This window comes from Arachis duranensis, chromosome 5, assembly GCF_000817695.3.
Source record: "Arachis duranensis cultivar V14167 chromosome 5, aradu.V14167.gnm2.J7QH, whole genome shotgun sequence".
NCBI lineage: Eukaryota > Viridiplantae > Streptophyta > Magnoliopsida > Fabales > Fabaceae > Arachis > Arachis duranensis.
The window spans coordinates 933,927-947,460 of record NC_029776.3 but is presented as its reverse complement, the minus strand read 5'-3'; the positions used below and the strand labels follow the sequence as shown (position 1 = coordinate 947,460).

At 30.8% G+C, this 13,534-nt stretch overlaps 2 protein-coding genes and 1 long non-coding RNA gene across 4 annotated transcripts; 2 read left to right on the top strand and 1 right to left on the bottom strand.

Moving 5' to 3' along the window:
* Positions 1 to 1,247: 1,247 nt before the first annotated feature.
* Positions 1,248 to 4,026, bottom strand: LOC107487206 (uncharacterized). 2 transcript variants are annotated; one of them, XM_016107816.3, is made up of 2 exons: positions 3,918 to 4,026; positions 1,248 to 2,051 (listed from the first exon to the last, which is right to left on the bottom strand). In XM_016107816.3, exon 2 carries the CDS (start codon positions 2,029 to 2,031, stop codon positions 1,486 to 1,488), a length of 546 nt encoding a protein of 181 aa, XP_015963302.1. In that variant the 5' UTR covers positions 2,032 to 2,051; positions 3,918 to 4,026; the 3' UTR covers positions 1,248 to 1,485. The 2 variants fall into 2 exon arrangements, with proteins under 2 accessions (XP_015963302.1, XP_015963303.1); XM_016107817.3 differs by having other exon boundaries at positions 1,248 to 2,054; positions 3,918 to 4,012.
* Positions 4,027 to 6,554: 2,528 nt separating this feature from the next.
* LOC107487207 (uncharacterized) lies at positions 6,555 to 9,579 on the top strand. Its single transcript, XR_001591751.3, has 3 exons — positions 6,555 to 7,122; positions 9,022 to 9,092; positions 9,209 to 9,579. It is a non-coding gene; the product is annotated as an uncharacterized LOC107487207 (long non-coding RNA).
* On the top strand, positions 7,119 to 8,976 carry LOC107487205 (protein HAIKU1). Its single transcript, XM_016107815.3, has one exon. The coding sequence runs from the start codon at positions 7,521 to 7,523 to the stop codon at positions 8,520 to 8,522; it is 1,002 nt and encodes a 333-aa protein (XP_015963301.1). The 5' UTR covers positions 7,119 to 7,520; the 3' UTR covers positions 8,523 to 8,976.
* Positions 9,580 to 13,534: the final 3,955 nt, after the last annotated feature.

Here is a 13,534-nt window from a genome sequence, read left to right as displayed (position 1 = left end):
CGTGTACGAAAAAGAAAAAAAAGCTCATGCTGTGACTTGGTTAAAAAATTGCTTAGTTGTTTAGCTTTTTTGTTTTTATTATTAAGTAGTATTTTTAAGATCCAATAATTCGCAATATTACTTAACACTTTAGATATTTAGAAAAATAATCTCTTTTGAATGATTATGTCTTTTTTTTAGAATCTTTACAAAATATGTATAATCTTTTAGAATATTAAAAATATTATTCGTATACTAAAATCAATTATTAAAATTTATTATTAATATATTTGTATATACATATATAATTTAATTTATTTTTAATTTATATTTATATTTAATATATATTTTATGTTAATGACTAATTTTAATAATTAATTTTAATATATACGTAACATATTCCTTTAGAATAACATACTCACTTTTATTGTACCACACTTCTCCAAAAAAATCCTTTACCAAAGAAAAATTCATTTTTGATGTGACAAATCAGATAATACTGCAATTACAGAGTATAGTCATAGTTAAAAATTTTATGCATCTAAATGGATTATATGCGATTCTTCGAAGATCAATATTATAATAGTGTCTTCAGGACATTTTTATTAATATAATAATTCAAGCCTCATACTCTTGCCTTAATGGTGTCTTTAGGACGTATCTAATCAAATATGAATTTTAAATTTTAATATTGATAATAACTAATTATTTTATTAAAATATTGAGAATTCAAATTGAATGTAAGAAAAATTTTGACATAATTAAAACTCATTACCTTATATCTTCTTTTTCTTAAATTTTATTAAAATTTCGTACTGATAACGTATTATAAAATAATAAATAAAAAAGAGAAGTAAATATAGAAATAAAATAAAGAGAATAAAATGATTTTATTTGTACTCTCTATTATATGAATCTCTATGATTAATATTTTATAATACACTCTCGTTAATAATATACTCATCATATAACATTTGTAACATCACTCAAAAGTAACATAAATTGATGCTTTCAATTGCTTCACCTTTGGTAGTTTGGTGCATATGTTATACCAAGTTCATGACATCCATTGATCTATATATTTCACAACATACATATCTATTATCAAGATGCTTTCATAATTGTTGAAAAGACGAATCCTATACACTCCCCCTCTAGTCCTTCCGTGATTACACTAATTTCTTCCAAAAAGAAATTAGGTAACAGAGGTCCATGTAATTTAGAATAATAAAAGGGAGTCATAATTTTTTTTTTTTCCAAATCACAAATCTCAAAGAAAGTCAATCTAGTTTGCCATTGAAATTACAGCACAAGAACCTCCATATTGATTGAATATAAGAACAGATTTCCATCCATGATGGCTAGTTGCTTATAACATCATAACCTGCCAAAATGTAACAGGCCATCCAGCAATCTTTACATTATACAATATTGTATTATACAACAGAAAAATTCAACAGGGAAAACTGATAAATTCTTTTCAGGTAAAGAAGAATTAAAAATACACTAACTTTTCTTTCTTCTAGCTTCTGCTTTCCAATCTCTTCTACCCAGCAAGCCTCTATTAGGAGTTTCATTATTGACAACAACAGAAGATCCAAACTGAACTTCCCTCTCTAGCATGGATTCTGTCTTATTCCCAACAGCTAAACATGCAACCTCAGGAACACTAGTTAATGTTGAAGAATGATCAATTGATCCATTTGTATCTTGGTGCTTCAGAAGATGAACCCGCCGTGCATCCTTTTTCCAATCCCGTTTGCAATATATGCGGGTCATGAAGTTGTTGTGGTTCTCATTTGGTTGAGTCACAAAGCTGTTGTGATTCCCATTTGGTTGTAGCTCTACTTGCACTGCTGGAGTCTCTTGTACAACAAAAGGCTTCTTGGTTTCGGCTTCTAGACGCTTGCGAGCCCTGTATCTTCGTTGCCTCTCTCGATTTTTCAGACGTTGAGTCATTAAGTCGCTACGCCCTCTAGAGCGTGCTCTTTGCTCAATGGACTTCATTATGGAATTATCTTGTTTTCCAGAGGCACTTTGCATGTTTTCCATTTTCAGTGTAGAGATAGCATCTGCTGTAATCAAGATAAAAAATGATAGGATCAGTAACTTCTCCAATATCACCATTGATCACGTTATTATTTAACCAATGAAACAACATTTTAATAGAGTGAATCGAAAATAATTACTTCAAAAAATTGCCACTTGGTTTTATTATATACATTGGCCATATAAACATAGAATAAGCACAAACAAAAACAATCATGAATACAAAATTAACCAAAAAAACCTCCAGTGTTCAAAATGCAAAATTATGAAGTCCATGATGGGAAAAAAAAAAAGAAGAGGGAGGCTATTCTCATATCTTTCGCTTATCTTTCAGTCCTCTTTATAAAAATTCAATCAGTGGCCTTTCTGCTCCAGACAAGACATTCCTTAGGGTGTGTATGCTTGTAAGTAAGATTTAAGAGAAGAGAGGGAAGAAGGCTTATACTTCCCCCAACAATTTCCATCTAATTACTTCTAGAGTTCACTCAAAGTGGAGATTTCATAACCCCACATCAGTCTATTTTAAACTCCCAAACAAGTGCCATGTTAATCCCTAATATAATTCATCTTACCCTTAACCTTACCTCTCCTTTCCTCATAACTCCCAAACACACTTCATGTCTTATTAATAACAGAGAAAAAGAATCATGCAATTTGTACTTACACTTCTGAATGATCTGAAATTTTAACTAAGAGAATTTTATGAGCTCATGGAAGCATAGCAGAGGAATAAGAAAAAATAAAGCAGTGCAAGTGCAGTTGGGTGAATGTCTGAGTTAGAAGAGTATCTCAAATTTACAACAACTAGAAAACATGGACCAGCAGAAGAGAGATTGAAAACTACAACGGCTCTAGCATGGCATGAACAAAGTGAAAAGTGAAGAGTATCAAAACAAAGATATCATATAGAATACATGTTCTGGAAAATGCAAATCCCTCTTAAGTTGTCTCACAAACAATGATGGGCTAAATGTGTCCGGATAATGTACTCTCTCATTTCCATTTTTGTTTATTACTTCAAAAATTTGGTAAATCTTTGGAATGCACCATTGATCCCACTCATTAATTTGGATCGTTAATCAAGAACTTTGGATGCAATTAGCCAATTATGGAAAGTTGAAATATTCCACTCAACCAATCTTATCCTCAGAGGATTCAATACAATTAAAATGTATATCCCATGTGCCAACAAAACAAGTAAACAAATGCAAGCTACATAACTGCTAATTTCCCTAAGCCCCCAAAACCTTGATAAACTCTATGAAATTTTCGATTTTTGGTTGATAAAGTCTGTCTATGAATTTGCTTTTGGGGTAAATTAGCTAAACTAAAGGCAAAGCCTGCTGGGTGGTTGAATTTCAGGTGTCACTTCCTATTGAGTTGTGAAAACACTCGTTTGGACAGCTTTTAGATATCTTTAGTAAAATGTAATTAGCACCCATTTCAATGATCAGCAGGTTAATTATAATTACTGCAAAGCCCGGATCATAAACAACAGAAAGGAGGGTGTGAAGTGTGAACTACAGACATCTATAATGTGGCACGCTGAAGGAACAAATCAGCAATATTTTTGCATAGGAAAATAATTAGCATCTCCTTTAACAAGGAATTGACTTTAGAAAGATAGACTAAGAAATCAAGCTAAAGTTCGGAACTTCAATGAAATAAGGGGTTAATAATGAGTTAGAACAATATAGCAATCAAACCACAGAAAAATTTGAACACAATAGGGTGTAACATGAAAGGGTTCCTGTCATATCCTGAAATCAGTGTTTGGGGGGGAGAATAGAGTGGGGAATAGTGTTGATAATTTTTTTTTAACTGAAAGGTTTGAATTTTAAGTGTTTGAGAAAATGACAGAACAGAAAGGGAATTTCAGTTGGGTATACCTTGGTGGCAGCAGATCCGAACTTGTAGCGTTGTCCCTCAGATTGTCACAGAGAGAGAGAGAAACGATGTGCGGTTTACTCTTGATGTCGACGACAACAAGGTTTGTTCCTACAACAGAAACAGTATAAAAATGCAAAGTTTAACATATGATTTATATTATATTTAAAATTCTTGTGTAATTAATGACCAAATGGGGTGGTGGCGCAGTTGGCTAGCGCGTAGGTCTCATAGCTATCTGAGTGATCCTGAGGTCGAGAGTTCGAGCCTCTCTCACCCCAATTATTTTTTTATTATGTTTGTATCTATCTATCGATCCCTAATAATATTATAATACTACGTTTTGGCAATATATGATTGTATAAACTTTAGTCCTTTTATATGATGTTTAATAACCACTTCTTTTTATCGTATATCATCATCATCATTAGTTTTTAATTTTTTTTTTGTAAAAATGAATTCTTAACATATTTATTCGACCATTTAAAATTATTATGTTACAATAAAACTACCATGATCAAAATTCATAATCTCATAAAATATTCTAAAAAGTTAAAAGTATTATTTAGTTTTTAATATTTTGGTAAATTCTTAATTTCATTTTTAATTTTAAAATATTATATTTATTTTTGTCTCAAATAAATATTTGATTCTATTTTTATTCTCTAATCAAAACTATATTTTTTTTGTAAAATATTAAATTTTTTCTATTATTATCTTCTTAAAAATTTTTTAAATTTATTAATCCCAGGACAATCCATTAAATGATTGAAAAATATATTTAAAAAAAGAAACATATCTCTACTCATGAATATGATTGAACGAATTTGATCTTAATTTTTTATACCATTTTGATTTTCTGTTTATTCCAATTCTAATATGTGTTTTTCTTTTTTTTTTATATATTCCTCAAACAAAATCACTTGAATCTTTATTGAACCTGAAGTGTAATTTTTTTGGATAAATATTATAAGATAATTTTGGTTATTAGTTCTTATTAAATTCTAAATACTAAATAAAATAGAATATTATTGATTTTATTCTCATTAAGGTCAAAATCAATAAATCATTTTGATGTATTCCTTTTATTATTTAATCTAATAGTAAAATTACCTTCTATATGTCAAGATATAAATCGCGCACATATATATATATATTCCGACGAAATAGAATAAGAAAATAATATTTTTTTAACATTTTTTTATATTTTTTGTTATTTTTATTTTTAAATTACTACAACTAGTATTATGGCTACTACAATTATGACTTTTATTGATATTTAGAATAAAATCATAATAAAACATAATATTTTTAAGAAATAAATAATTTTGACTACAAAATTAAAATCACAAAAATAAAAAAATTTCAAATAAAAATAAGAGATTTAAAACCTTAAAAATAAAATTATGATTTCGTCCAAACTTTAAGAATTTGGCTGTTTCAAGTTACCAAAAAAAAGAAAAAAATAATTGTAAATTCTAAGAGTTAAAATAGTAAAAAGAACGAGGAAGAAAAAGTTAGATATATATCAATTAAATAATATTATAAATTAAAATTTTAATTTATTATTTTATAATATCATTTTTTGCTCTTTTTTATTTTTCGGTAATTATTTATTGACTATCCTGATGTTTATACTTATCTTCACATAATATTTTATGTACATGTTGATTAACATAAGATTTTTAAATTTTTTTAGTTATTTTTTCACTTTTAAGTTTAACTAAAATTAATAATTTAATATAAATTAATAAATTATTTTATTATATTAATTAAAATTACGATGTCATTGTTATTATTTCTCTGTTCAATTAATTATAATAATACAAAAAAATTATTTTTTTTGAAATTTTAGAAAATATGAATGCAATGATATTTGAATTACATGGCTTATGATTTAAAGATGGTTCTTTAAATGCTTATTGATTGAAACTTAAAAAAATATTGTACAAATATTACATAAATTTTCACCGTGTGTATATAGAGTTTTCTTCTGCATAAATCGTGCCTAGTTCTAGTAATTTATGTTCAAAAACCTTTTTTTATAAACTGTTGTAACTTCCAATGATTTATGATCAAACAACTCTCTTCATAAACCGTGGTAGTTACCACGATTTATGTGTAATCCTCTAAACGTTGTATGTTATCACGGATTACATAAAAAAGTAAATGAATCTCAATTGTTGCATTTGAGTAAAAAAAATTTTCATTCATTTTATTTATGTAAATTGCCCTAATTTTTTTGTTTTTGTTGTATCTCTCAAAATACTTATTTATATGTATAAATAATTAATTTGTTGCGGATCAGAATTTTATTTAAAAATTTATTATTGATCAATAAATTATTGTATATATACAATTTACTTAAACAAACTAACGAGTTAACTACCAAACAAATTCAACTTGTTTTTAAATACTTAGCCTTTCATGCAATAAAAGTTAACACCTTTGATTAAAAAAAAAAAACGAATTGAAACCTTATTCTATATCCTTACCCACTCTAAAAATGATAAAATAAACTAGGGCATTAGCCCACGGGAAATAGGTCAACATATGTTGATGGAGTGGACATCCAAATAAAAATAGACTAACATAAAATTATTATAATTTCTTATCACAGAGGCATGAGAATTGGTTTCTCTAAAAAAAAAGCGTTGTTAAGTCCTAATCGTGGCGCTTAACAGTGGTGACCCAGGAAGGAGTAGTTTATTGGAAAATGGGAATCCGCCCCCAAAAACTTGTCAATTCAAGTCCCACCACCGCCATCAGCATGGACCCTAATCCAATGGCAGCTGCTGACTAAAAACCTGTTCTTTTCTTCTCATTAATTCATTTGATTTATTCATTTCCCCAATTCACCACTTTACCCAACTTGTTTCTCTTCTCTTCCCCCAAACTTAATTTAGGGTTTGGGTATTCGCCCCCGCCACCCCCTTCCCACCTTCTTTCCACACTCAACGACTTCGTCGCAGTTCCTCAATACCCTTTTCGATTCCCTCAGAAGTCGTAGTCCCTGCAGCTCAAAGTTTCAATTTTTCTCAATCCCCTTTCCGGGTCTTCTCCTTTTCAGAAACCCTAAGTTCCCATTATTGATTTATTTCGTGTTGGATATCTTGGATTGTTGATCTGATCGGCTTGCATTCGTGTTGAGGAGAATTCTTTCGGATTGTTCGATTAGCGAATTCTGGTGGAGCTGGGATAAAAAGGGTATGTTTTCTGCTTCTTATCTCGGCTCTAGGGTTAATTTCGGTGGTGTTGCTGGGATTGACCTTTATGTTGCCTCTGTGAAAAGGAGTCGTAGTTAAATTAAGATTCAAATCAGAAAATTATGCATGTTTGGTTTTTTGAGTTAGGATTTGCTTTCGATTTCAATCTTCAAGGATGCTTATATTTCAGCTCAAGCTTGGTTTGTTGAGGTAGTGTATTGGAATTGTTTAAGTTTTAGGAGGTTCCTTAGGTTGGTTTGTGACATAGTTTGTGTTTTTGTTCGAATTTTGAATTGTTGGGTGTACTTTGGAAGTTTAAGAATTGTGTTGTGTTTCTGAAAGGGAAAAACAAGTGATAAATTTTTCTATTGGAGTGTGTTTTGGGGTTTGTATCTACAAATGGATAACTCCAAAAACAGGATTAATGATAGTTTGGGTGTGAATAAGATTGGGAAAAATATAAGAAAGAGCCCTTTACACCAGCCCAATTTTGGAAATAATGCTGCTAGACAACAGCCACAGCCTCAGGTTTACAACATAAGCAAGAATGATTTTCGCGACATTGTTCAGCAGCTTACTGGATCGCCATCACAAGAACCTCCACTTAGACCTCCACCAAATAATCCACCAAAACCGCAGAGTATGCGACTGCAGAAAATTAGGCCTCCCCCATTAGGACCAATTGCTCGGCCTCGCCACCCTCCACCAATGCCAGTTCCCACAGCCCCTCCTCCAATTCCTTATAGTAGTGCCATGCCTAGACCACCTCAGTTTGGACAGCCGTCACGCTCCCCTTTGCAACCATTTACACCAGTTGATATATGGACTAACACAGCTGAGTCTCCTATCTCGGCTTACATGCGTTACCTTCAAACTTCAATAATGGATCCAGGTCCAAGGGGTAATCAAGTTCACCCTCAACCGTATCGACACCCACAACTGCCTCCACTCCCTCAACCACAAGTATCGGGAAATGGTCGGCCTCCACCACCTTCATCCGGTTTGCTTCCTAATCCTCCCATGCCAGTGGTTCCTTCTCCAAGATTAAATGGTCCTGTTCCACCAACAAATGCCACTAACCCTCCAGTGCCTAGCTTTCCTTCTCCACATCCACAAGCAAATGGACCTCCGCTTCTACCTTCTCCAACCTCACAATTCCTCCTGCCTTCTCCAACCGGTTTCCTAAATTTGCTATCACCTCCCCCTCGGTCTCCTTATCTACCTCTGTCTCCAGGAATTCAGTTTCCATCTCCTCTTACACCCAATTTTCCTTTCTCACCAATGGCACAATCTGGGATTTTAGGTCCTGGTCCTCAACCTCCACCTTCTCCAGGTTTTATGTATCCGTTATCTCCTTCAGGATTTTTCCCCATTGCAAGTCCTAGGTGGAGAGATTACTAGCTTCTCATTTTGTGTTTAAATGTTTTATTGGGATGCGTCCTTCTAACTGGACTGAACTTAGTCTTGTTCATTGCCACGCAATGTACAATCAAGTTGTAAGAGCACTTTTTGGCTTTTTGTAGTGTTAATTTCACATTCCTTTGTTCATAACCAATGGCTGCAATCCTTTTACTTTGACAAGCGTTACATTAGGTAAAATATTGAACATCAGACAACTCAATGGGACAGTTGGATGGGAGCTGTAAGATGGAAGACTAATCTGTAACATGAAGGGAATAGGATTACAGTAAATATCTATTATGTAGATTAGGTCATGTTCTTTTGTAATATAATGGATTACACCTTGAAGTGCATAGTGAATTTCATGTTAAGTTTATATAGAAGTTGTTTTAAATACTTGTCTTAGTGTATTATCATATAAATGATAATTGCTTTGGCATTTTTCTATATTTCTTATCAGAACTGGTTCCCTATCTTTATTCACTGGCTTTTTTTCCAGAAAATCTTTATTTAGTGGCTATTTTCAAAGATTTCCTCAGGTGCCTGTTCTGCTGGATATAGCCGTAAAAGGTTCGGATTTTTTGTTTGGGCTGTGTTTATTTCTAATATCTTATTGCTGCAACTAGCACAGTCCTTTCAGTTGATTAGGTTATGTTGATTTTTGTAGTTATTTCTTTTGCGAACAGATGGTACGATTTTGCCATCCCTTTGACCCTTATCAATCATCCGGTGATCATTTTTGGTATGGTCTGAAAAAGTTTAAACCGATTTGATTGCATCACTGGTCTTTGCCTGTATTTTCTCCATTTTTGATTTCTAGCATGGAGAAAGACACAATTCTGATATTGCTGAGTTACATTTTTTCTTTACATAAATTGGTGGTTGCATGTGTGAAGATAATAAGTTGTCTGCACTTTCACAAGATACTTGTGATTTGTTTTATATATTTACTGAGGAGTCTTTGACCCAAATCCTCTAAATTGTGTCCCAGAAGGATTCCTTTGATTCATGTTGTAATGATAATGATGCCTGTCTGACCAAAGGAAGGTTCTTGTAATGTCTCAAAATTGAACTTTAATAATTGTTGTTTAATATATAAATATATACACACGATGCAAGTGTACATTCAGAAATCAAAAGAAAAAATGCACTCAATCTATATGACCTTAAGGTGGCGAGAAAAAAAATACAAATAACATTTTTTAAGATATATTGGAATGCTTAAAAATTGAAGTTATTTTGATCATTTTTTTTTTGAATAATCGTTTTTTAAAATAATCAATTATGTGAAAATCAATTTATGTTTGAAATATTAGCCGAAAAGTGATTTTAACATGATGTATGAGTAAATTATCATTTTTACTCATAATCATAAATACTTAGCAAGCTCAAAAGTTTACTTACAAATAAACAGAATTGATTTTGTGCACATGAATCAAACTAAACTTAAAATATATAGTCAGTTGCTGATGACGAAAGACGGCTTAACAACAATATATATGATTTTTTTTTTTGGTGACTTGCAATATATATGATTTATGAACGAAGGTGTGTGACGGTTTTGTTTTGATGATAAAAAATAGAGAAAAAGTAAAGGCTATTCATCTTTATATAAAAGATAAATTTAATTATTTTTTAATTATTTTTTAAACAAATTATTTAGCAATAATTTTCATGTAAGTTTTTATTAATAATTAATCAGTGTTAATGCTTCTCAAGAAGTTAAATAATAGTTAAACTTTGAAAAAGAGTTAAATATGTTATTATTTTTTTTATAAAATATTCATAATGTTGACAAAAACCGAAAATGTATATTTTAGTCAATCACATATTTATCTTATTGAAATAACGTAATTATAAAAATTTAAAAATATTTATATGAATTTTGTTTTTAGTAATATTAGAAAAATAAAAAAGAAATTAATGAATTTTAAAAATATTAATGATTAGGGTTCTTTAATTTCAGGTATTAAAATGAGTCATAAGTAAAAATTCAAGGATCAATTTGAATTATTTACAATAATAATGTATTAGTGTTACTTGGATAAATTATGTTATAATACTTGGCAATATGTCTATGTCAATATGTCACTAAGGTTGCGTTTGTTTATTGTCTTTCAAATATATGGACACAGATATAAATATACAAAAAAATATATACATAAAGATATATAAATTTTTTATTGTGTTTGGTTATACTGGACAAGACACATCAGTATAAATTAAATATCAATTTTACTCGTATATTATCACTAATAAGATAAAGATAAGAGTAAATTACTAAAGATAAAAAGAGAAAATATTTATATCTTATTTAATGTGTCTTAGTGTGTCATCTTTTTTGAAGGATACCAAATACATGTATTTTATATATGTTTATGTGTCACCGTGTCTTTCAAAAATTTGTGTCTCAACAAACAAACGGTGGACGTGTACCACCGTGTCTATGTATTTGTGTTTGTGTCCATCAAACAAACACAGCATGAGACCCGTTTGGTTCATGTCCGTGTCCACTAGAGACATGGACACAGTGGTACGTATATACCGTTTGTTTGTTGAGACACAATTTTAATGAACACAGTTACACACATATATAAATAAATGATATGTATTTAGTGTATTTTTTTTAATTTGTGACATTGAGACACAAATTTTTTCAATTTTATCCCTGATTATCTTTTAAAATTTCAATTTTATCCTTTGCCTTAACCCTCGTAGTTCTCCCTCTTCTTCTCCAGTTCATTCTACCTTCCTACCTCCATTTTATCTCTGCCTTCTCCTTCTATCATTGTCGCCGCCATCACTACCGGTGTCGCCACTGTCTCCCTTCTTTGTCCGCCTCTCCTCCTCTCTTTCTGCATTTTCTCTCTTCCTCCGCCGTTGCTGTCCCATCTCTCTCTCAACACTATTGTCGTCACCATCGTCGTGCCGCCTCCCTCTCGCTCTCCACCATCACCATCGTCATCCCCGTCCTTACGCCACCTCCAGATTTACCTTGACCCGCCTCTCTTTTCCGTCGTTCGTGCTGACACCTTTGTTGCCTCGCCTTACCTTCAGATCTACCTTCACCAGTCTTTCTTTCTCCTTAGCTCATACCGACGCCTCCGTTGCCTCTCCCTGCATATAGATCTATTTTCACTGCCTCTATATTTATTTTTCAGATTGTGCTTGCTTTCTGTATTTTTTTGTTGTCCATTATTCTTTCTCATCAAATATATTATGTTCAAATTTTTTTTGTCTGAATTTCTGTTTCAATTTTTTTTATATAAAAAAATTATTAATTTGATTATTGGATTAAAGTTTTTTATGATAGTTCATAATTATTTAGATTGAAGTTGAAAAATTAATGGCAGTGATGGTGAAAAGCAATGCTGATAATGGTGTTGGAGTGAATACAACACAGGAGTAAATATGATATTTGGTTCAGATTAATGTGTCTTGTACATTATTACTAAACATAATTAAAAAAATTGCTTATTGTGTCTATATTTTACTGTGTATTTGTATTTTTGTCTATGTTAAAAAAAACATTATTCACATTGCCTATGAGGCACTTTATCACTTCATTTTATGTGATCAAACACATGACACTAATAATTTACGTATATGCCACATCAATATGACATTAACAAAAATTATTCGAGTAACTAACTGGGAGTTATAAAATGAAAATTCAATGTCTAAATTGGGTTAAAATTAAGCTAAAGAATAAAAATAGAACGGAATAAAATATTTAGAATAAAAATAAAATTAAAATTTATCCAAAATGTTAAGAAGTAAAATAATATTTTATCAATAAATAAATGGCACACCAAAACTTGACTGTAGTGAAATTGATTGCCATAGAGAGTGATGCAATAATTAGAATCTCAACAAAATTCCTAATAAAAAGGAGTTGTCAATTTAATCATTTTGGGCCATGCATATATTCATTTGATTGGCCTATTGGGGAGGCCTATGGTTGCAAATTGAAATTGTGGCCACTACTTTTCCCAACAGTACGCACAAGAGCCAATAATAAAGAACTAAACCAAATCAAAAGAAATGAAAATTCTTCACAATAATTTGGACTATAAATAAAAGATTCTTTTGACACAAAGCATTTGAAGCATTTCTCACCTCTAATAAAGCTAGTGTTTGTAGCTTCTATTCCTTCTTCATTCTTTGTCCCTCTCCATTTTCAAGTGTTTGCACTTTTTCAATCTCTTTAGTACCAACTTGGCAACTTGTATTGCTGTGTCGCTTTCTTCAACCTTTCTTATTATTGTGCGGTTTAGTGCTCTGCACGTGCTATGTTTACTACTTGCAATTGCAATTTTGGCCTATCAAAAACACATCATAACAATAATGATGACATTACACATATATAATATAATTGCAACAACTAAATGGTTTAGTGTATGTATGGTTAAGTTATTTAAATTATGTTTGCATTGGGACATATCCCATCAATCCAAACCAAGAAAACTTCAAGAGAACCACATGTTTATTTTCAGTGTATTTTGTCCCTCACTTATCTTTATTTCTCTTATGCATCAACGAGCAGCCTACAATCATATTACATTAATACTAAAAATTAGTCACTAAAAGTATGAAAAGTCAATGCAATACTTGTACAATTTGTACAATAGAGGTTTATGAAGTATTAGAGATATAATCATTAATGTTACTTTTTTCCATCAGCTGAAGTTTTTGGGATGAATGGTATTATGACATTGTATTAGAGCGCTAGATTCGAAAAGTAAAAAATTTGATCATTGGTGAATCCCAAAATCAGTTTAATCTTTTGGGAAGATGTTTATTATCCCATAGTATGGAGGATGTTCATTTTGTAACTTAATAGCTCATTGTACAAATAGTTTATTGTCTCCCTAGCGGGATCCATATAAAAATATATTATGTTATATAATAATAGTTTAGTATTCTTGTATCTGATTAATTTAATTTAATTTATATATAAAATAAAATTTCGAATATACATAAACACAAAATAATTAATCTAGTAACTGATA